The 22,058-nt window shown below is 70.9% G+C and overlaps 1 protein-coding gene across 1 annotated transcript in view; it reads left to right on the top strand.

The window, feature by feature from the left end:
* Window positions 1–16,251, top strand: part of PLEC (plectin) — a gene marked incomplete at its 5' end in the record, with an annotated part of 49,634 nt that extends 33,383 nt beyond the window's left edge. Inside the window, 28 exon segments of the mRNA XM_042786287.1 lie at window positions 40–271; window positions 421–647; window positions 723–845; window positions 1,626–1,727; window positions 2,166–2,267; window positions 4,200–4,355; window positions 5,034–5,189; window positions 5,891–6,088; window positions 6,165–6,293; window positions 6,487–6,657; window positions 6,771–6,926; window positions 7,183–7,389; window positions 7,636–7,755; window positions 8,064–8,233; window positions 9,527–9,686; window positions 9,909–10,106; window positions 10,787–10,912; window positions 11,250–11,393; window positions 12,189–12,377; window positions 12,694–12,808; window positions 12,893–13,059; window positions 13,457–13,619; window positions 13,823–13,977; window positions 14,059–14,133; window positions 14,462–14,579; window positions 14,760–14,947; window positions 15,029–15,149; window positions 16,107–16,251. Of these exon segments, the coding sequence (XP_042642221.1) occupies window positions 40–271; window positions 421–647; window positions 723–845; window positions 1,626–1,727; window positions 2,166–2,267; window positions 4,200–4,355; window positions 5,034–5,189; window positions 5,891–6,088; window positions 6,165–6,293; window positions 6,487–6,657; window positions 6,771–6,926; window positions 7,183–7,389; window positions 7,636–7,755; window positions 8,064–8,233; window positions 9,527–9,686; window positions 9,909–10,106; window positions 10,787–10,912; window positions 11,250–11,393; window positions 12,189–12,377; window positions 12,694–12,808; window positions 12,893–13,059; window positions 13,457–13,619; window positions 13,823–13,977; window positions 14,059–14,133; window positions 14,462–14,579; window positions 14,760–14,947; window positions 15,029–15,149; window positions 16,107–16,177 (4,239 nt within the window).
* Between the last annotated feature and the right edge of the window lie 5,807 nt (window positions 16,252–22,058).

The following is a 22,058-nucleotide window of genomic DNA, read 5'->3' as shown; positions in this document are numbered from 1 at the left end:
CGGGGCTTCCCCTCCGGTGACCGGGCTGGTGCCCCCCAGCTGACGGAGCGCATGGACCTGCTGCTGGAGTGCCTGGAGCGGCTGCAGAGCCGCCTGCAGAGCCAGCCCCCGGCCCGCGGCGACGCGGCCCACCTCCGGGAGCAGATCCGTGAGAACAGCCTGGCCCTGGGCGAGCTGGAGAAGCTGGGGGTGGCCCTGGAGACCGTCCGGACGCAGGGCGGCGAGCTGCTGGCCAGCATGCAGGCGGCAAACTCCGACGCTGCTGCCAGAGGTACCGGCACGGAGAGGCAGGCGTGCTGGTGCGGCGGCGCATCCCCGCACACACGCGGCACCCCGCAGGGGCCGCGTCCCCGCTCGGGGCTGGGTCGGGGTCCCTCGCAGCGCCCCGAGGCCGAGCCCCCTCCCTCCCGTGCCCCGCAGGGATCCAGGAGCGCACGGCTCAGCTGCTGTCCCAGTGGGGCTGCCTGCGGGGCCGCTGCCAGGAGCAGGAGCGGTGGCTGCGGGAGCTGCTGGCGCTGGCCGACCGCTTCTGGCACGGCCTCTCCGAGCTGGCCCTGACGCTGAGCGACACCCAGCAGCTCGTGCTGGGGCTGGAGGAGGCCGGCGGCGAGCCCGAGGCCATCCGCGCGCGGCTCCGCACCATGCAGGTACGGGCCGGGGAGGGGGCTGGGTGGGCGCGGGCGGCCCCGCGGCAGCGCCGAGCCCCCTCGTGCCGCCCGCAGGCGCTGCGGGAGGAGATCGACTCGCTGCAGGGCGAGCTGGACGCGCTGGGCAGCCTGGGCGTGGAGCTGATGTCCTCCTGCGGGGACCCCGACAAGCCCGACGTCACCAAGAGCCTGGACGATGTGAGTCCCAGCGGGGGTGGGTCCGGCAGGGGAGGGGGCTGCAGGGGGGATGTCCCCAGGGCTGGACCCTGGAGCGGGGGGACAGGCGTCCCCCGCAGCCGGGTGTCGCGGGGCTGGGCCGGATGGAGCGTGGCTGTCCCGGGCCAGTGTCCCCGCACAAGGGACCGTGCGGCTGCCAAGCCTCGCACCCCTGCCCGCCATCCCCCCCACCCCGTGGCGGTGCCGCTGGTGCCCCCACCCCGACCCCCCCCACCCCGTGGCGGTGCCGCTGGTGCCCCCACCCTGACCCCCCCCACCCCGTGGCGGTGCCGCTGGTGCCCCCACCCCGACCCCCCCCACCCCGTGGCGGTGCCGCTGACCCCCCCCCACCCCGACCCCCCCCACCCCGTGGCGGTGCTGCTGACCCCCCCCCACCCCGTGGCGGTGCCGCTGGTGCCCCCACCCCGACCCCCCCCACCCCGTGGCGGTGCCGCTGGTGCCCCCACCCCGACCCCCCCCACCCCGTGGCGGTGCTGCTGACCCCCCCCACCCCTATCCCCCCCACCCTGTGGCGGTGCTGCTGATGCCCCCACCCTGATCCCCCCCACCCTGACCCTGTCATGGTGCCTCTGACCTCCCCACCCCGACCCCCCCCACCCCGTGGCGGTGCCGCTGACCCCCCCCACCCCGACCCCCTCCACCCCGTGGCGGTGCCGCTGACCCCCCCTCCACCCCGTGGCGGTGCCGCTGACCCCCCCCCCACCCCGTGGCGGTGCCGCTGACCCTCGCGCCCTGCCGCAGCTCTACTCCTCCTGGCACAGCCTGAACAAGGTGTGGACGGAGCGGTACGCCCGCCTCGAGGAGCAGCTCCAGGCCGCCGTCAGCTACCAGGAGACCATGCAGGTGGGGTGCGGGGGTCTGCTCAGCCAGACACCCCACGCGCGGGCGCCGCGTGGGGCCACCGTGGTGGTCCGGGCAGGGGGGGCTGTGCGGGGGGGCAGGACCGTCGGGGTGCCGTGATGCTGCCCTGAGTGGGCGCTGGGGCCACGGGGCCGGCCGTGCCCGTGTCCTGGCCCGCTGTGACACGCTCGGAGCTCTCCGTGGGGCTGGGGCACCCTCCCGCCCTGTTCTGCGTCCCCCTCCCGGGGACCACGGCGGGTCCCAGCCCCCACTCCTGGCCGTGGGGCTGCAGAGCGTGGGGGGGGGGGAGCGTGCCCCTGCCCCCAGGGACGCAGCCGAGCTGGCAGGGCTGACATGTCCAGCATACGGGGATGGGGACAGGGTGGGGGGCCTGGCCCCCCCCAGCCCCGCTCCGGCCCCACAGTCCCGCTCCATCCCCAGCGGCTGCTGGAGTGGCTGGATGCGGCCGAGCTGCGCCTCGCCGAGGAGTTCCTGGTCGGCGGGGACCTGGACATGGTGCAGCAGCAGCTGGCGGAGCTGAAGGTGGGTGAGCGGCGGCGCAGGATGGGGCCCCGAGCCCTGGGGCCGGGCTGGGGGGGCGGCGGTGGGTGCGTGCGGCGCGGCGCAGGGTGCTGGTGCCCCCGTGGCACCCGCTGGTGGTGGGCGCAGGGTGGCCGAGCCCTGCCCGGAGTGGCCAAATCCTGCGCCCCGAGGTGCCCCGAGCGGGCAGGGCTCCCCAGTTCCCACGAGGAGGAGCTCTGGGCTCAGGTGCCCGTGCCATGCTGTGCCAAGCCGTGCCATGCTGGGCTGTGCCGTGCCAAACCATGCAGCGTGTGCCAGACCCAGCTCTGCCGCGCCGTGCCATGCTGTGCCACGCCATGCCATGCTGTGCCATGCCATGCTGTGCCATGCCATGCTGTGCCATGCCATGCTGTGCCATGCCATGCCCTGCCATGGCATGCTAAACCAGACACAGCTCTGCTGTGCTGTGCTATGCTAAACCAGACCCAGCTCTGCCATGCCATGCCATGCCATGATGTGCTAAACCAGACCCAGCCCTGCCATGCCATGCCGTGCCATGCCATACTGTGCTAAACCAGACCCAACTCTGCCATACCATGCCATGCCATGCTGTGCTAAACCAGACCCAGCTCTGCCATGCCGTGCCATGCCATACTGTGCTAAACCGGACCCAGCCCTGCCATGCCATGCCGTGCCATGCCATACTGTGCTAAACCAGACCCAACTCTGCCATACCATGCCATGCCATGCTGTGCTAAACCAGACCCAGCTCTGCCATGCCCTGCCATGCCATGCCATGCCATGCCATGCTGTGCTAAACCAGACCCAGCCCTGCCGTGCCATACCATGCCGTGCCATGCTGTGCTAAACCAGACCCAGCTCTGCCATGCCATGCCATGCCATGCTGTGCTAAACCAGACCCAGCCCTGCCATGCCAATGCCATGCCATGCCATGCTGTGCTAAACCAGACCCAGCCCTGCCGTGCCGTGCCATGCCATGCCATGCTGTGCTAAACCAGACCCAGCCCTGCCATGCCATGCCGTGCCATGCCATACTGTGCTAAACCAGACCCAACTCTGCCATACCATGCCGTGCCATGCTGTGCTAAACCAGACCCAGCTCTGCCATGCCATGCCATGCCATGCTGTGCTAAACCAGACCCAGCCCTGCCGTGCCGTGCCATGCCATGCCATGCTGTGCTAAACCAGACCCAGCCCTGCCATGCCATGCCGTGCCATGCCATACTGTGCTAAACCAGACCCAACTCTGCCATACCATGCCGTGCCATGCTGTGCTAAACCAGACCCAGCTCTGCCATGCCATGCCATGCCATGCTGTGCTAAACCAGACCCAGCTCTGCCATGCCCTGCCATGCCATGCCATGCCATGCCATGCTGTGCTAAACCAGACCCAGCCCTGCCGTGCCATACCATGCCGTGCCATGCTGTGCTAAACCAGACCCAGCTCTGCCATGCCATGCCATGCCATGCTGTGCTAAACCAGACCCAGCCCTGCCATGCCAATGCCATGCCATGCCATGCTGTGCTAAACCAGACCCAGCCCTGCCGTGCCATGCCGTGCCATGCTGTGCTAAACCAGACCCAGCTCTGCCATGCCATGCCATGCCATGCTGTGCTAAACCAGACCCAGCTCTGCCATGCCATGCCATGCCATGCTGTGCTAAACCAGACCCAGCTCTGCCATGCCCTGCCATGCCATGCCATGCCATGCCATGCTGTGCTAAACCAGACCCAGCCCTGCCGTGCCATGCCATGCCATGCCATGCTGTGCTAAACCAGACCCAGCCCTGCCGTGCCATGCCATGCCATGCCATGCCATGCTGTGCTAAACCAGACCCATCCCTGCCGTGCCGTGCCATGCCTGGTGGCCCGGCAGACCCCTGTCACCATGTTTGGGGCGGGGGGGGGTCACCACTCGCCGCTGCCCCGCAGGAGTTCAAGAGGGAGCTCTACCAGTGCAAGGTGGAGGTGGAGAGCCTGCGGCACCAGGCCAGCCTCGGGGGCGCGGGGCTGGGGGACCCCCCAGCCCCCCTCAGCGACTTCCGCCAGCGCTGGGACCGGCTGGAGGAGGAGATCGTCAGCCGCCAGGTAGGCAGGCGCCGGGCTGGGGGGCTCGGGGTGGGGGGCACCTGAGCTGTCAGCTGGGTCTGCTGCCGGCACAGGGCGAGAGCCACGGCGGGGGGGGCCGGGGGGCTGGGTGGGTGCTGTGCAGGCGCTGGGTGGGTGGAGCTGGGTGGGTGCGTGGGGTGCTGGGTGCATGGGGCTGTGGGTGCGTGGGGTGCTGGGTGGGTGGAGCTGGGCGGTGCGTGGGGTGCCACATGGGTGCTGGGTGCGTGGGGTGCTCTGTGGGTGTGTGGGGTGCTGGGTGGGTGCTGGGTGTGTGGGGTGCCACATGGGTGCTGGGTGCGTGGGGTGCCACATGGGTGCTGGGTGCATGGGGTGCTATGTGGGTGTGTGGGGTGCTGGGTGGGTGCTGGGTGCGTGGGGTGCCACATGGGTGCTGGGTGCGTGGGGTGCTCTGTGGGTGCGTGGGGTGCTGGGTGGGTGCTGGGTGCGTGGGGTGCCACATGGGTGCTGGGTGTGGTGGGCCGTGGGTGCGTGGGGTGCTGGGTGGGTGCTGGGTGCGTGGAGCTGGGTGGGTGTGTGGGGCCGTGCAAGCATTGGGTGCACGGTGGGTGCCTGGTGCCGCGCGGGCGCTGGGTGCGTGGTGGTGGGGTGCCATTGCTCCCGCCCCACGGGTGCCCGATCCTGCCCTCGCCGGGGCAGCACCAGCTGGAGGCAGCTCTGCTGGGCCTGGGCCAGTTCCAGCACCAGCTGGAGGAGCTGCTGCAGTGGCTGGCGCGCACGGCCGAGCAGCTGCGGGGGCCCCCGCCGCTGCGCCCCGACCTGCAGAGCTGCGAGATCGAGCTGGCCAAGCACAAGGTGAGGGCTGCTGCCCCGCTGCTGCCCCACTGCTGCCCCACTGCTGCGGCGGATGTCCCCCTCGGCGGGGAGCACGGGACGTGGCACAGCCCTGCCTGGTCCCGGTCGTGGCTCTGGTGCTGTGGGGCCGCATCCTGACCGCAGGGGGCTGCCCGGCCCCCTCCTCCCGGGGCAGCGGCAGCTGGATCGGGCAGGCTGCGGCTTGGGGCGGGCGGCGTGAGAACGCGTCCCCTCCCGCGGTGACAGCATGGAAGGAATGAGCTGTCTCCGTGCCTCGCCGGGAGGGAGCCGAGGCCGCCAGCGGTGCAGAGCCGCTTCCCCTTGCCTGGGCACGCTCGCGCCGTGGCTGACGCAGGCGAGGTGCTGTGGGGTGGGGAGGGGGACCTTGGCCTCTTCTCTACCCTGTCCCGGCAGTCTCCCTGCCACGAAGCGGCAAATTTGGTGCTCGGGACCTACCCCGTGCCGGCTCTGGGGCATCCCCGGGCGCCACGTCGGCAGCGAGGGGCTTCACAGGGTGCAGCTGGCCGGGGATGTGGGTGCTGGCCGGGGATGTGGGAGCTGGCCGGGGATGTGGGTGCTGGCCGGGGATGTGGGAGCTGGCCGGGGATGTGGGTGCTGCCCAGGGATGTGGGTGCTGGCCGGGGATGTGGGTGCTGGCCGGGGATGTGGGTGCTGGCCGTGACCGCTGGCCCCGTCCCCAGGTGCTGAGGAACGACGTGATGTCCCACGCGCGCACGGTGCGGTCGGTCAGCGAGGCCGGGCAGGGTTTGCTGCTCTCCAGCCTGGGCGAGAGCATGGAGGGGCTCCAGCGCAGCCTGCACCAGCTCAGCCAGCGCTGGGAACTGGTGCAGAGCGAGACCGAGAGCCGGCAGCTGGAGCTGGAGAACAACCTCAGCCAGGTACGGGGGGGCACCGCGTGCCGGGGGGCTGCCGGCTGGCAGGGGCAGCGCTGACCCCCCCCCGGACCCCCCCCAGGTGCAGGACATCACGCTGGAGATCACCGAGCTGCTGCAGTGGCTGGAGCAGGTGGAGCTGCAGCTCTTCTTCTCCAAGCCGGCGTGGGGCCACCCGGACACCACCAAAGAGAAGCTCACGGCTCACCTGGTGAGCGCTGGGGCTGTCCCTCAGTGTCCCGTGGGGGGGTGTACGCGTGCCCCAAAGCCACCCCTCTGTGTGCCGAGGGGCCAGGACCCTTCTCTGCCGTCTCCTCCCGCACCCCTTCCTCGGGGCGGAGCGGGAGCCGCCCCCGTCCCCCGGCGGGACGGTGACCCCGGGGGTCCCCGCGGCCTCTCGGCAGGAGCTGTGCAAGGAGATGGAGTCCAAGCAGGAGGCGTACAGCGGCGTGCGGGAGCGGCTGCAGCGGCTGCTGGCCTCCTGCCGCGCCAGGCGGCCCTGCAGCACCGAGCACAGCCTCCGCATCCTGGAGCAGAAGTGGGAGAGCGTCCACGCCGAGGCCCAGGAGAGGAAGGTGCGTGGGGCTGGGGGGCTCGCTGTCCGTCCGGGGGTGCCGGCCCTGCCCCGGCCCCGGGGGCTGCGGGTGCCCGTCCCCATCAGCGCCTCCCCCCTACCCTAAACCCGCAGGAGCGCCTGGCCGAGGGGCTGACGGTCAGCACCGAGTTCCACGGCACCGTGCAGGAGCTGCTGCACTGGGTGGCTCATGCAGAGGAGCTCCTCGGCTCCCCCCCGCCGCCCAGCTTCGTCCTGGGCACCGTCACCGCGCAGATCCAGGAGCACAAGGCAAGGGCGGGCTGAGCCGGCGCGACACCCCCCGCGAAACCGGGGCTGATTCCACAGGGCTGGGGTCTGCCCGGAGGGGTCCCTTCCAGCAGCGGCAAGGAAAATCAGTCCCCCCCGGGCTGCCGGCGGGACGCGTCTCCCCGCAGCAGCGGAGCGAGTCGGCTCGGCTCCCCGTCCCCGCGCGGGCTGCGCTCGGAGGCCCCGCTCCTGCCGCGGGGCTGTCCACGCACCCCCAGCCGCCTCGGCTCTCCTGCAGGCGCTGGTGAAGGAGGCGAATGCCCACGGCGAGCAGCTCAGCGGCTTGGAGGCAGTTGCGTCCCGCCTGAAGGACTTCAGCAGGAAGCAGGACGGGGCCGTCATCCAGAACCTGGTGCTGACGGCGCGGGAGCGGCTGGGCAAGGTGCTGCAGCGGGCGTCGGAGCGAGGGGCAGCGCTGGAGGAGGCCCGCAAGCGCACCAAGCAGGTACTTACCCACGGCGCCGGGGGATGCGGGTCCTGCAGTGGGTCTGGGGGACGCGGGGGGCAACGCGGCTCCGGCGCAGGGACCGTGCCGCGCTGGCCCAGGGTTTGCGCCGCGGTGGCACACGGAGCACGCGGCTCTGTCGCATGGGTGCTGTGGCTCGTCGTCCGGGTCGCCCTGGCCCCTGCAAACAGGACCCCCCCCACACCCCGTACCCCCCCCGCCCCGTACCCCTCCCCTCCGTTTCAGTTCAGCGAGTCCCGGCGGCTGCTCCTGGACTGGATGGACGAGGTGGAGCAGAGCCTGGAGGTGCCGCAGGACACTGCCACGAGCCAGGAGGAGATCAAGTGCCAGCTGGCTGAGCACAAGGTGGGGGGGCTGCCCCGCTCCCCGGCCCTGTAGAGAGGGGGGGTCCCGCTGGGGGCAGCTGCCTGGCTGTGGGGAGCAGAACTGGGGGGCTGTGGGGCGGCAGGGGAGGGGGGTCCCAACATGGGTGCCAGGGCGGTCGGACACCGTCCCAGGGCCACCTCTGCAAAGTGGGGGGAGCCCCCGGCCGAGGGGCATTGGCACCCCAAGCCGCCGCGTGGTCCTCGGAGAGGGGGGGCAGGAGTCTCCCCTCCCTGGGTCCAGCACCCACATCCCGGGGGTCCCGGTGGGCTCGCCCCCTCTGCCCGCAGGCTTTCCAGAAGGTGCTGCGCTCGAAGCGGCCGGTGTACGAGGCCACGCTGCGGAGCGGGCGGGCGCTGCGGGAGAGAGCGCGGCTCCCCGAGGACCTGCAGCCGCTGGAGGAGCTGCTGGGGGAGCTGAAGGAGCGCTGGGACGCGCTGTGCAGCCGGGCCGTGGAGAGGTGGGGCGGGGGGGGGTGGGAATGGGACGGGGACGGGGATGGGGGTGGGATGGGATGGGGATGGGGATGGGATGGGATGGGATGGGGATGGGGATGGGATGGGGACGGGATGGGGACGGGATGGAGATGGGGACGGGATGGGGATGGGGATGGGGATGGGGATGGGATGGGGACAGGGGAAGGGACGCAGATGGGATGGGATGGGATGGGGATCGGGATGGGGATGGGGGTGGGATGGGATGGGGATGGGATGGGGGTGGGATGGGGATGGGGGTGGGATGGGGGTGGGATGGGATGGGGATGGGGATGGGGACGGGATGGGATGGGGACGGGATGGGGACGGGATGGGGATGGGATGGGGATGGGGATGGGGATGGGGATGGGATGGGGGTGGGATGGGATGGGATGGGATGGGGATGGGATGGGGATGGGGATGGGGATGGGATGGGGATGGGATGGGGACAGGGGAAGGGACGCAGATGGGATGGGATGGGATGGGGATCGGGATGGGGATGGGGACGGGATGGGATGGGGACGGGGGTGGGGATGGGGATGGGATGGGGATGGGATGGGGATGGGATGGGATGGGATGGGATGGGATGGGGATGGGATGGGGATGGGGATGGGGATGGGATGGGGATGGGATGGGGACAGGGGAAGGGACGCAGATGGGATGGGATGGGATGGGGATCGGGATGGGGATGGGGACGGGATGGGATGGGGATGGGGATGGGGATTGGATGGGGTGGGATGGGGATGGGATGGGGATGGGGTGGGATGGGGATGGGGTGGGATGGGGATGGGATGGGGATGGGGATTGGATGGGGTGGGATGGGGATGGGATGGGGATGGGGATTGGATGGGGTGGGATGGGGATGGGATGGGGATGGGGATGGGATGGGGATGGGGATTGGATGGGGTGGGATGGGGATGGGATGGGGATGGGATGGGATGGGGATGGGATGGGGATGGGGTGGGATGGGGATGGGGTGGGATGGGGATGGGGATTGGATGGGGTGGGATGGGGATGGGATGGGGATGGGGATGGGATGGGGATGGGGATGGGATGGGGATGGGATGGGGATGGGATGGGATGGGGATGAGGACGGGGATGAGGACAGGGTGCCTATGCTCTGCCTGCCATGTGGGGGGCATGGCATTGCCCATCCCCCCTGGGCATCCCGCTCCCTTTCTTGGGACCTCCCTGCCCCAGCTCTGCTGCGCTCTGGCCCGCGGGGTGGCCGTTCCCCGGGTCCTGGGCACCGCTGGCATTGCCCGCGCCCTTCCTTGCAGGCAGCACAAGCTGGAGGAGAACCTGCTCTTCTCGGGCAAGTTCACGGACGCGCTGCAGGCCCTCATGGACTGGCTGTACCGGGCTGAGCCGCAGCTCAGCGAGGACGTGCCTGTCGGAGGGGACCGGGACCTGGTCAGTGACCTCATGGACAAGCACAAGGTGGATGTCCCCAGCCAGGCGGGGAGCCCCGGGCTCTGCACCGGGCTCCGCACCAGCCCTGCCCACCCCCATCCCGGGGCAGGATGGCAGCCTGCGCTCCCAGTCCGTGGGGCAGTGCTGGGGTGCCCCGGGTACCCCACTGCATGGGAGCCCTGCACAGTAGCAGGGGCCAGGCAGGGTGCTGGGACCCCCCCCCGGCATCTTCTACCCCCTCCTGCCCAGGTCTTCCAGAAGGAGCTGGGCAAGCGAGCCAGCTGCATCAAGATGCTGAAGCGCTCGGTGCGGGACCTGACCCGCGGCAGCAGCAGCGTCGATTCCCAGTGGCTGCAGAAGCAGATGGAGGAGCTGAGCACCCGCTGGGACCTGGTCTGCAAGCTCTCTGTCTCCAAGCAGGCCCGGCTGGAGGCTGCGCTCCGGCAGGTGAGAGCCCGGGGGGGCAGCGGCCACCCCAGGGCCCCCCCGGCCAAAAGGTCGAGGTCTGCAGCCGGTGCGGCCTCGTGGGAAAGTTCTGCAGGCGGCTGTGGGCGTGTGGGGTGCCCGGGTGGTGGGTGGCCGCATTGTGGGGTGCTGCGTGGGGTGGGTGGCCACATTGTGGGGTGCCCGGGTGGTGGGTGGCCGCATTGTGGGGTGCTGCGTGGGGTGCCTGGGAGGTGGGTGGCCACACTGCAGGGTGCTGCGTGGGGCTGTGGGGCTCTGTGTGGGGCTGTGTCGCAAGGTGCCGTGGCCAGGAGCCAGGCTGGGTGCTGTGGGTGCCTGTCGTAGGTTTGCCCACGCGCAGGGTGCTCGGGGCGGGACGGCTGTGTGTTTTAGGGTGCCCTGCTTGATGTGGAGGTACTGATGGGGGGGGGTCAGGTCCTGGGAGCCAGGCTGGGGTGAAAAGCATCCTCTGTCCTGCCGTGGGGTTTGAGCTGGGCTGGGCTGGCAGCAGCTCTCAGGGGCCTGGAGCCCCACAGCGAGGTGCCTGCGCCAGGTGCTGGGCTGGCCCCGGGCAGGAGAGGTGGCCGCAGGGCTCAGGGTCTGCCCAGGGGGGCTGGGGGGCCGGGACCTGGGGCTGTGGCCGCAAGGTGGGTGCTGAGCAGGTCCCCGGCTGTCCGCGGCAGGCAGAGGAGTTTCACTCCCTGGTGCATTCCTTCCTGGGTCGCCTCTCCGAGTCGGAGAAAACCCTCAAGTACGGCGTCTTCCCCGAGGAGGAGCTGGCCGTGCAGGAGTGCCAGAACCAGCTGCAGGTTGGTGCCAGCCCCCGCCAGCCCCCGCCAGCCCCCACCTCCCTCCGTCCTCGCCCCGGGACGTCCCGCTCCTGGGGTCAGCCGGCCCCTGCCAGGGCGTGGGGCGCGCCACACCGAGACGTGGGATGTTGGGTCCCGTCACACCAAGACACAGGGTTTGGGGCCCCAGGCACCCTGCGGTGTGGAGATTTAGGGTCCCAAGCACCCCATGCAAAGGTGGCCGTGCTCATGCCACCCAGTGTCTTCCCCCCCCCGGCTGGGTGGAGCCTGGCCCCTGCGGTGCTGGGGGTGCGGGGGGCTGAGACGCGGCGGTTCCAGGGTCTGTGCCCTCCCCCAGGAGCTGATGAAGTCCCTGCAGTGCCAGCAGCTGGAGCTGGAGTGCATCACCTCGCTGGGGGAGGAGATCCTCTCCACTTGCCACCCGGACTCCGTCATCACCGTCAAGTCCTGGGTCACCGTTGCCAAGAGCCGCTTCCAGGAGGTGAGCTGGGCACCCCTTCTCCACCCCCCCCGGGTGGGGGGCAGACCCACACTCACACCCGGGACGAGCGTGGCCCCACGCCGTTCCCACCGCTGGTGCCGCTTTGCTGACCAGCGCCCTGCGGGGACCTGGGGGTGCTCGGCCTCGGCTGACACGGGCAGTTTTGGTCTTGCTCAGCTCCTGCGCAGACCCGGCCCCGCCGTGATCGGCCGGGACACGTCACCCCAACCATCCCCTTGCTCCCACCCTGGGCCCCCGCAGTGGTGGTGGCTCTTTCCCGTGCCACGGCAGATGCCAGGCGGCGAGTCCCTGGGGAGCAGTGTCCCCGGGATCCCCATGCTGGACCCCGCTCCCGCAGCGGCTCGGAGCCTCCCTGGCGCTGTGGGTTTGCCGGCGAGAGCCTGAACGGGTCTGACGGGTTCGGCCGATCCCTCGCCCGCACCAAGCCCGTGGGGAGCGGAGATCCTCGCTATCAGATCTGCCTGCCCCAGATAGCGAGGATGCGGCACGGCAGACCCAGCTGCCGGCACGTTTGGCTGCGGCCCATGAGGACCGGCAGTGCCTGGGTCCTGCCCCACGGCCACGGGTGGGCCGTGGAGCCCCCCCCCTCCCTGCCCCGTCCTGCCGGCTGGGGGTCCGCACCCGCCCCACGGCAGCGGTGGGCTGTGGCTCCCCGCACAGATCCTCGCCCCCCCGCCGAAGCACCGGCCCTGCGGTTCCCCGTGGGGCCGCAGACCCGGGGGTCCGCAGCGAGCCCCCCGCCGCCGTGCCCAGCTCCCCGGGCCGTGCCCGCAGGTGCTGAGCTGGGCCCAGCAGCAGGGCGAGCGGCTGCAGGCGCAGGCGGCCAGCCTCGCGGCCGAGCGGGAGGAGACGGCCCAGCTCATCGACTGGATCACGGCCGCCGAGGAGGCTCTGGGCTTGCGGGACCAGGAGCCGCTGCCGGAGGAGGCCGAGCAGCTGGAGGAGCTCAATGCCCAGCACACAGTAAGGGACTCTGCACCCCGCTCCTCCCGTCGCCGGGGGCCGCACGCTGCCCCCCCCCCCAGCATCAGCCCTCCCAGCCCAGGGATTCGGGGTGCCCCATGCCGAGGGTGCAGCTCGTGCGCGCAGCGGCGACGCAGCAGCACCGTTCGCGCACAGCAGCAGCCGCAGCCCGAGCCCTCCGGGTCTGCAGCCAGCACTGAGGAAGCAGGAGGGTCCCGGGGAAGTGGAGGGGGGGGCAGCAGGGCTGGCCTGGGGGGTGGCCACGCTGCCGGCCGTGCGCGGGGGCCACACACTCAGCCCCGGCGCTCCGCGGTAGGTGTTCATGGAGGAGCTGAACCGCAAGCAGCCCGACGTGGAGAAGGTCACCAAGAGCTGCAAGCGGAAGCTGGGCGCCGAGCTGGGCCCGCCGCCCGCCCGCCGGCTGGCCACACGTAAGGGCCCCCGCCGCCCCCCACCCCGCGCCGCCCCCCGGGACCCCCGGCGGTGCCCTCAGTGCCCCTCTCCGCCGGCTGCAGGGCACCGCGGCACGGGGAAGGCGCAGGGCACGCCGGCGGTGCCGCTCGGGGGGCTGGAGCCCCAGACCCCGCTCATGGCCCAGCTCCTGCACCGCTGGCAGCAGCTCTGGCTTCTGGCCCTGGACCGGCAGTACCGGCTGGAGACGGCCCTGCAGCGCCTGCGAGAGGTGGGGGCGGCCCCGGGGTCGGCCTTTCGCCGGCGGGACCCCCTGGCCCTGGGTGGGATGCGCGTGGGGACGGTCCCCGGGGTCAGCGGGATGGAGCAGGCAGCGCCCAGGAGCCTTCCCAGACCCCCATCCCCACGCATCTCTGCGGGCAGGGGCGGCTGCCGGAGCCAGCGGGCCCCCCCCTTGCAACCCGGAGCCGGGGTTCCCAGGCAGAGACCCCCTTTGCCAGGCTCAGCGGGGTGGGGGCGGGGGGCGAGCTGGCTTCACGGCAGCCGGGCTGAGCCTGAGTGCAGGTCCTGCGTGGGGCAAAGCGCGGTCACCCAGGCAGGTGTGACAGTGGGGGGGCTCGTGGGGGGCTTTCCTGCGGCGCGTTAATCCCCGTCTGTGCCTCTCCGAGCTGGAGGAGTTCGCTCACTTCGACTTCGGGGTCTGGAGGAAGCGTTACATGCAGTGGATCAGCCAGATGAAGTCCCGGGTCCTGGACGTTTTCCGAGGCATCGACAGGGACCAGGACGGGCGCATCAGCCAGCGGGAGTTCATCGAGAGCGTCCTCTCCTCCAGTGAGTGCCCCCAGGGAGGGGCTGGGGCGGGGGCACCCCTCAGGGCTCCCCCCGCGCCCTGAGAGCCTGGGAAGGGGCACGTTGGGGAGAGGTGGGACAGGGTCTGCCAGCCGGGACCCCCCTCGGCGCCGGCACTGGCTGGCCTTGGCGCAGGGGTGCGCAGGGCAGGGCGGGCTGAGGGTCCCCCCCCTTCCCATCCCCAGAGTTCCCCACCAACGTCTTGGAGATGAACGCCGTGGCCAGCATCTTCGACATGAACGGCGACGGCTTCATCGACTACTACGAGTTCGTCAGCGCCCTGCACCCCAACCGCGACCCCCTGCGCCGCACCGCCGACGCCGACCAGATCCAGGACGAGGTACGGCGAGGCGGGGGGGCTGCGGCAGCAGCTGGGGCTGGGGGTCCCGCCGTGGGTCTGAGCCGAGCGTGCCGTCCCCAGGTGAACAGGCAAGTGGCCCAGTGCAACTGTGCCAAGCGCTTCCAGGTGGAGCAGATCAGCGCCAACAGGTACCGGGTAAGTGCTGACCCGCGCCGCCCGCTCCCGCTCTGCTGCCGTGGCCCCCCGGCCCTGGGCTGGCTCCTGCACCCACGCAGAGGTCCTGTGGCTCCCTGCCCCGGACCCTGTGCAGCGGCAGGGACAGGGGACGTCCCCGTGTCCCGTGGGATCGCCGGCACCGGGCGCTGTGTGCTGTGGCACAGCGGGGAGGACAGTGCTGGCGGGGCCGGAGGGGCTGCGGGGGACCTGAGGGCCCGGTGATGGGCAGGTCTGGGTGCTGGTGGCTCCCAGCCCTGCCGAACCCCCTCACCTTGCCCTGACGTCTCTCCCCGCCTCCCCTCCCCAGTTTGGGGAGTCCCAGCAGCTGCGGATGGTGCGGATCCTGCGCAGCACCCTGATGGTGCGGGTCGGCGGGGGCTGGATCGCGCTGGACGAGTTCCTGGTGAAGAACGACCCCTGCAGAGGTGGGCGCGGGCGTCCCACCTTGGGCGCGGGGCACGGGGCACCCACGGCTCCGTGGCCGAGAGGACCCGCGGTGGGAGCCCGAGGCCAGGGGAGCCCTGGCCGTGGTGTGGTGGGCGTCCCTGTGCCCTGGCCGTGGGACCCCCAGCGCCAGCCCCACTCACCGCCCCTGTCCTCCCCAGTGAAGGGAAGGACCAACCTGAAGATCAACGAGAAGTACCTGTCCCCAGACGCCTTCGGGGCCACCGCGGCCAAATGTGCGGGGAACCAGTCAGCCCCCTCCTCCAAAGTGCTGTCCCCCAGCCGCTCCAACTCCAGCCTCAGCCTCTACAGCAGCGCCTCGGCCCCCAGCAGTCCCCTGGCCAGGAAGGTAAAGGCTGGGGAGCCCCCCCAGGAGTCCCGACACACCCCCAGCCCCACCGCCGCGGGTGCTGACCCTCTCCCCCGCCAGTCGGTGCTGCGGAGGACGCGCTCCGGTGACCGGTGCCCCCGCTCCCGCGGCTCCTTGCTGCCCGACGGAGCCGAGCTGCAGTTCACCGCGGCCGAGGAGAGCCTGGCCGTGGCACCCCCAGGTAAGAGCCGTGCTGCTGCGGCCCGCACCCCGTGGGGCTGGGGGGGCTGGGGGGGTCCAGCGGGGCTGGGGAAGCACAGGGGAGCTGGGCTCAGTGGGGCGGTGTGGGGCAGGGCAGTGGGGCTGCCCCCCCGGTGCAGGAGAAGCTCCAGCCCCTCCACACCCTTGCAGAGCCGCCTGAAGGGTCCCCCCCGGAACGCTGCAGCCCCTGCCGCTGAGCCCCCCCAGCCACCCGCCCTGCGCCCAGCACCCTCGGCCGGCCCCACTCAGGACTCTCCTCCCCACGGCTGGAGGATGGCGAAGCCGTGGCCCTGCGCCCCACGGGTCTCTGGCCCGGCGCTGCGGCCCCCCCCCCCCCCCCCCCCCAACTCCCCCACCCCGAGCGGGCGCCCGCCTGCGAGGGCTGAGCTGTCTGTCCGTCACCCACCCCGCTGGGCCCGGCCCCGGCGTATATGCAAGCACCCCCTGACACACACCAAACCGTGCCCCCTGGCTCTGCCTGGCACGGCCCCCCCACCCCACCGCTCCCCCCAGCAGTGCGTGGGGGGCCGAGCCCCCCTGCCCCGCTCCCAGTGCTCGGGGTGGCTGCAGGCTGCCGGGAGCATCCCGCAGCCGTGGGGTCAGCCAGGGCTGGGGCAGCCCTTCTCCCCCAGGCTCCTGGGGGGGGCTGCCGGCGCCCCCGGGGCATTTGGCAGTGCTGCTGGGGGTCCCCCCCCCACCCCTCCACCCCCCCTCGTGCCGGTGGGAGGTGGCCGGGCTCAGTACCCGGGCAGCGGGGCCCCTCGCGGGATGCAGAGCCCCGTTTCTGGTGCTAACCCTCACCCCTTGGGCCTTCGGTGTGTGCGAAAGGGGCCCCGGCTCCAGCTGCCCCCCACTCCCCTCCCCCAGACCCCGGCAGGGCTGGGGCTGCCACGGGCGGGGGGGGTCCCTCACGCCTGTGCCCCCGTCCCACCCGCAGCACCCATGGGTGGTGGGACCCCTGCCCTGCCGACGCATGCTCACGTCACCCCGCTAACCGGACAGCAGTAGAGCTGAATGTAACCCTGGCCGGGCACGGCCCCGCCAGCCACAATAAAGAGTAGGTTTCTTTTTTTCTATGAGCACCCGGGGCTTGCTGCAGTCTGTCCGTCTGTCCGTTGGGGTGAGGGGCTGCGAAGCAGCATCGCCAAAGCGGGGGCACGCGGTGGCCGGGCAGGGCCGGGTGCGCCGGCAGCTGGGTGCCACCCAGCCGCGACGCCCGGCGCCGGCGAGCCCGGGGCGTTGCAGCCGATGCCAGCGGGCACCGCGCCGCGTTCCCTCCTTCCTGCGGAAAGAATTGCTGGGATGGGTGCTGCGCCCCGGGGCCGCGAGCCCGCTCCCGCGGCGGGCAGCACTGGGAGCTGCCGGGCCCCCGTCCCCCTGTGCTGGCTGCCCTTCTGCCTCCCCCCCAGCCCGCAGGGCACCCGGAGTGTCCCCGCGCTCCCCGGCCAGCCCGGTCCCCTGCGGCAGAGCACCTCCCGCGTTGGGACGGTCGGGATGGGGCACGCTGGTGGGACGGGGCGGCTGGAGACACGGGCTGCGTCCCCCCGACTCCGGAGGTGGGGACGCAGCCCCCCCCGGGCTCTGGTGCCTCCTCCCTTGTCCCGGTCCTGTTGGCCCGCCCCTGCCTTCATGGATTTCAGTCCCGTTTCCGCACTGTCCTCCCCCAAAACTGTCTCCACACCCTTTTTTTTTTTTCACTCTGAACAAACGCTCCTGCGTGGGACAGCAGCCAAGGGGGGCCAGGTCTGGAAACGCACCAGCGAGCCCCGGGCCGGGGCACGTCCCCCCCGTCCGCGCACCGAGGAGCCCCGCAAACACCCCACACGTGGGTCAGGGCACGTCGCTGCAGCCCCCCGAGAGCAGGGCCCCGGCCCCACGGCTCCCCACGGAGCAGAGCATCCCCCACCACGTCCCCGGTGCTGGCACAGCGCTGCCGGCGCGGGCTGGGGCCGCCGGCACGAGTTGCGTTGCACATTCCTCCGCCTGTGGAGATGTCATCCGCACCTCGCAGCTGGGGCCACACGGCCGGCACCACCGGCAGCACCGGCCTGCGGCAGCCGCAGCCAGCGCCCCGGGCACCGGCTCCGGCGCGGGGTGGCCGGGGTGCACCCAAAACGTTTGCGCAGCCACACGGGCCCCGGCGACGCGGCGTCCCCCGGGGCTGGAGCCGGGGCTGGGGGTGACGCGATGGACGGAGCCGCAGAGCAGGTGGCTGGGGACGCGGCGCCCAAGTGAGACGGCACCATCCCCGGGGAGACGTGGGGCAGAGAGGTGGGGCGCTGCGGGAGAGCCCCCACGGCTCGCAGCCGGGGCTGGCGGGGGAGCCCCCCGCAAGCAGGGTGCTTTGCTGCGCGAGCAGCCGCCGGGGCGTGAGCAGCTCGGTCCCCAGTGGCCACCACCACGGCCGGGCTGGCCGGCTCTCCGATGTGTGTCCCTCCCGGCCCCCCTCCCGGGGCGGAGCAGGCTGTGAACCCCGAGGGTCCCACCCCCCAGCCCTGGGGTACAGCCCCAGCTCCCCCTGCCCCGCTCCCAGCACCGTGTCCCCCGGCTGCTCTGGCTCCCACCTGCACGCGCGGGGCTCTCCTGCCCCCAGTTTGCACCCACACCCCCCGCGGAGCCCTTGCGCGGTGCCCGGGGTACGGGGCTGCCGGGCAAGGGGCGAGAGCCCAGAGCCCTCCGGGCCCCCCCGGCTCGCCCTGTGCAAAGCCCCCCCGGCCCAGGGCTGGGGCGCCCGCGGGGCCGGAGGTCGCGGCTGGCGGGGCTGCAGGGTTCCATGCTGGCCGGCTGGGGCTGGCACGCCTGCCCTGCGGATGGGCTGGGGCCAGCGCGTGCAGGAGCACACGCGCGAGTGCCGCTTGCACAGCAGATGCACACGTGTGGCAGATGCACGCTTGCATCGCAGAGGTATGCTTGCACGGCAGAGGCATGCTTGCACGGCAGATGCACACTTGCATGGCAGATGCACACTTGCATGGCGAATGCACGCTTGCACAGCAGATGCACGCTTGCACGGCAGATGCACACTTGCACGGCGGATGTACACTTGCACGGCAGATGCACGCTTGCACGGCAGATGTACACTTGCACGGCAGATGCACGCTTGCATGGCGGATGCACGCTTGCACGGCAGATGTACGCTTGCACGGCAGATGTACACTTGCACGGCAGATGCACACTTGCACGGCGGATGCACGCTTGCACGGCAGATGCACGCTTGCATGGCGGATGCACGCTTGCACGGCAGATGTACGCTTGCACGGCAGATGCACGCTTGCACGGCGGATGCACGCTTGCATGGCGGATGCACGCTTGCACGGTGGATGCACGCTTGCATGGCGGATGCACGCTTGCACGGTGGATGCACGCTTGCACGGTGGATGCACGCTTGCATGGCGGATGTACACTTGCACGGCAGATGCACACTTGCACGGCAGATGCACGCTTGCATGGCGGATGCACGCTTGCATGGCGGATGCACACTTGCACGGCAGATGCACGCTTGCACGGCAGATGCACACTTGCACGGCGGATGCACGCTTGCACGGCAGATGCACACTTGCACGGCAGATGCACGCTTGCACGGCAGATGCACACTTGCACGGCAGATGCACGCTTGCACGGCAGATGCACGCTTGCGTGGCAGATGCACGCTTGCGTGGCAGATGTACACCTGCACAGCAGATGCACGCTTGCGTGGCAGAGGCATGCTTGCATGGCAGATGCACACTTGCGTGGCAGATGCACACTTGCGTGGCAGATGCACACTTGCATGGCGAATGCACGCTTGCACAGCAGATGCACGCTTGCGTGGCAGATGCATGCTTGCACGGCAGATGCACACTTGCACGGCGGATGCACGCTTGCGTGGCAGATGCACGCTTGCGTGGCAGATGTACACCTGCACAGCAGATGCACACTTGCGTGGCAGAGGCATGCTTGCGTGGCAGATGCACGCTTGCACGGCGGATGCACGCTTGCACGGCGGATGCACGCTTGCACGGCAGATGCACGCTTGCACGGCGGATGCATGCTTGCACGGCAGATGCACGCTTGCACGGCGGATGCACACTTGCACGGCGGATGCACACTTGCACAGCAGATGCACACTTGCACAGGAGATGCACACTTGCACGGCGGATGCACGCTTGCACGGCGGATGCACGCTTGCACGGCAGATGCACGTTTGCACGGCAGATGCACGCTTGCACGGCAGATGTACACTTGCACGGCAGATGCACACTTGCACGGCGGATGCACGCTTGCACGGCAGATGCACACTTGCACGGCAGATGCACACTTGCATGGCGGATGCACGCTTGCACGGCAGATGCACACTTGCACGGCAGATGCACACTTGCACGGCGGATGCACGCTTGCACGGCAGATGCACACTTGCACGGCAGATGCACGCTTGCGTGGCAGATGTACACTTGCACGGCAGATGCACGCTTGCACGGCGGATGCACGCTTGCACGGCAGATGCACGCTTGCACGCCTGCGTTCGCCTGGGCGAGAGCATTTCCTGCTGGCATCTCCTGGGGCTGAGCTCGGCTCCCCGAGCCCCGGCTCGCTTCGGCCCAGCCCGTTGGGTCGGGGAGCAGCGACAACGCGTTCCCAAGCCGCCCCGTCCTCTTTGTGATGCTGCTGCCGCCCCGCTGGTGCCCCCCCCGAGCCCCCGCAGCCGTGGGGCTGTGGCCTTTGCTGCTGGCACGCGGGACAGACGGACATGGCGCAGGGGAGGACGCACAGCCTGGTGATGCCGGGCGGCCACCCACTCGCGTGGGGTTTCCCACGGTGGCAGCGACCCCGGCAACCCCCAAGCAGCCGCCGCGATGGCTGCGCCGTGGGGCTGCCCCCTTCCCCACGGCAAACGGCTCGGCGGCCGTGGCAGCCGTGGGGTCACCGTGGCTCCGGGCAGCCAGCAGCCTCCTCCACCCGCCCACGGGCAGGGGAGAGGTGCCCGGGCCGGGCTCCTCCTCGGCTTCCTGCATAGCTGAGGTGCTTTGGTGAAGCCGCGCTCGGCTCGTTCGAATGCATTATGCACGAATCGCAACCACAGATTACTGCTAATTACCGTAACCAGACCCTTTCCTCTGCCTTTGGGCGGCGTGCCCAGGAAAGCAAAACCAAAACAGCGTCGGCAGGCGTAGCATACAACAATGCAGCACAGCCCAGCACGGCCCAGCACAGCCCAGCACGGCCCAGCATGGCCCAGCATAGCCCAGCATGGCCCAGCACAGCCCAGCATAGCCCAGCATAGCCCAGCATGGCCCAGCATGGCCCAGCACGGCCCAGCATGGCCCAGCATAGCCCAGCACGGCCCAGCATGGCCCAGCATGGCCCAGCATAGCCCAGCATGGCCCAGCACAGCCCAGCACAGCCCAGCATGGCCCAGCATGGCCCAGCATGGCCCAGCATGGCCCAGCATAGCCCAGCACGGCCCAGCATGGCCCAGCATGGCCCAGCATAGCCCAGCATGGCCCAGCACAGCCCAGCACAGCCCAGCACAGCCCAGCACAGCTCAGCATGGCCCAGCACAGCCCAGCACAGCCCAGCACAGCCCAGCATAGCTCAGCATGGCCCAGCACAGCCCGGCATGGCCCAGCATGGCCCAGCATAGCCCAGCATAGCTCAGCATGGCCCAGCACAGCCCGGCATGGCCCAGCATGGCCCAGCACAGCCCAGCACGGCCCAGCACAGCCCAGCACAGCCCAGCACGGCCCAGCACAGCCCAGCACGGCCCAGCATGGCCCAGCACAGCCCAGCACGGCCCAGCACAGCTCAGCACAGTACCGGTTCCTGCGTGAGCAGCTGCGCTGCCTGGGGCAGGAGCCCAAGGTCCCCCTCCTGCCTGTCCCTGCAGCAAGGCAGGGACACGATGCCTTGTTGGCCACCCGTGCCAGGTCACTGTGCCCGGCCCCAGGTCCATCCCTGCTCCCAGCACGGGCTGGCAGGGCCCGGGGGGGCTGCAGAAGGGCACCCCCAGCCCAGACCCTGCTCCGGTGTGCTGGTGCTGAGTCCTCTGCGGCCGTGGCCAGCACTGCCCCGTTTGCTTTTGGATTAAGGCTCCTCCGCACCTCCTGGGAGCGACACCTCTGCCACAAGCGTGGGCAACGCTCACGCAGCCATCGGAAACCCACGCTGGTTTCTGGGGTGGGGTGCAACCTCCTCCCCACGTGCCACACGACCAGGGATGGCGCAGCCCCTGCCCCTCTCGCTGGCACTGGTTTGGGCATCACCCCGCACAGCCGGGGCATCGTCTGCACCAGCCCCTCTCTCAGCCCCGCCGCGCTGGGTTGACACCCTCCCGAGGGTCCCCCCCCGTCCTCCCGTGGCCAAGCAGCAGGCACAGAGCGGGGAGCCCTGCCTGGGTGCTCAGCTGTGCCATTTCCCGTGGGAATGCCCCCCCCCCCCACATTTTGGGGTGCACCGGTGCCAGGGCTGCGTGCCCACCGGACCACGCTGTGCCACGCCGCAGGCTCGCCCGGCCAGCCCCGTGCCTGGATACCGGCAGCTCTCCAGACAACACACTCCCACACACCATCAACATCTTGCCCAAGCGGTGCGCATCCCTCCCTCAGCACCCTGCCCTGCGGGGCTGGCACCAGGCGGGGGGGCTGCAGCGTGACCCCCGCAGCACCCGCCGCCCCAAGAGTCTCCTTCCCCATGTGCGGTGCCCGCTGCTCTTTCGGGGCCCACCGTGGCAGAGGAGCGAGGAGGTGGGGTGCTCGGGGTGGAGTGGGGAGCTGGGTGTGGGGCTGGCGAGAGAGGCAGGGGTGTTTGGATGACTCAGGTGGCAACGGGGTGTTTTGGGCATGTTTAGGGCAATTCAGGCTCCACCTGCACGTCCGGGGAAGTGGGCAAGGTTGGGGGGGGGGGGCGGGGAGCA

The sequence above is a fragment of the Tyto alba genome, unplaced genomic scaffold, assembly GCF_018691265.1.
Source record: "Tyto alba isolate M040663 unplaced genomic scaffold, T.alba_DEE_v4.0 Super-Scaffold_9, whole genome shotgun sequence".
Lineage (NCBI taxonomy): Eukaryota > Metazoa > Chordata > Aves > Strigiformes > Tytonidae > Tyto > Tyto alba.
This window is presented reverse-complemented; position numbering and strand designations above follow the sequence as displayed.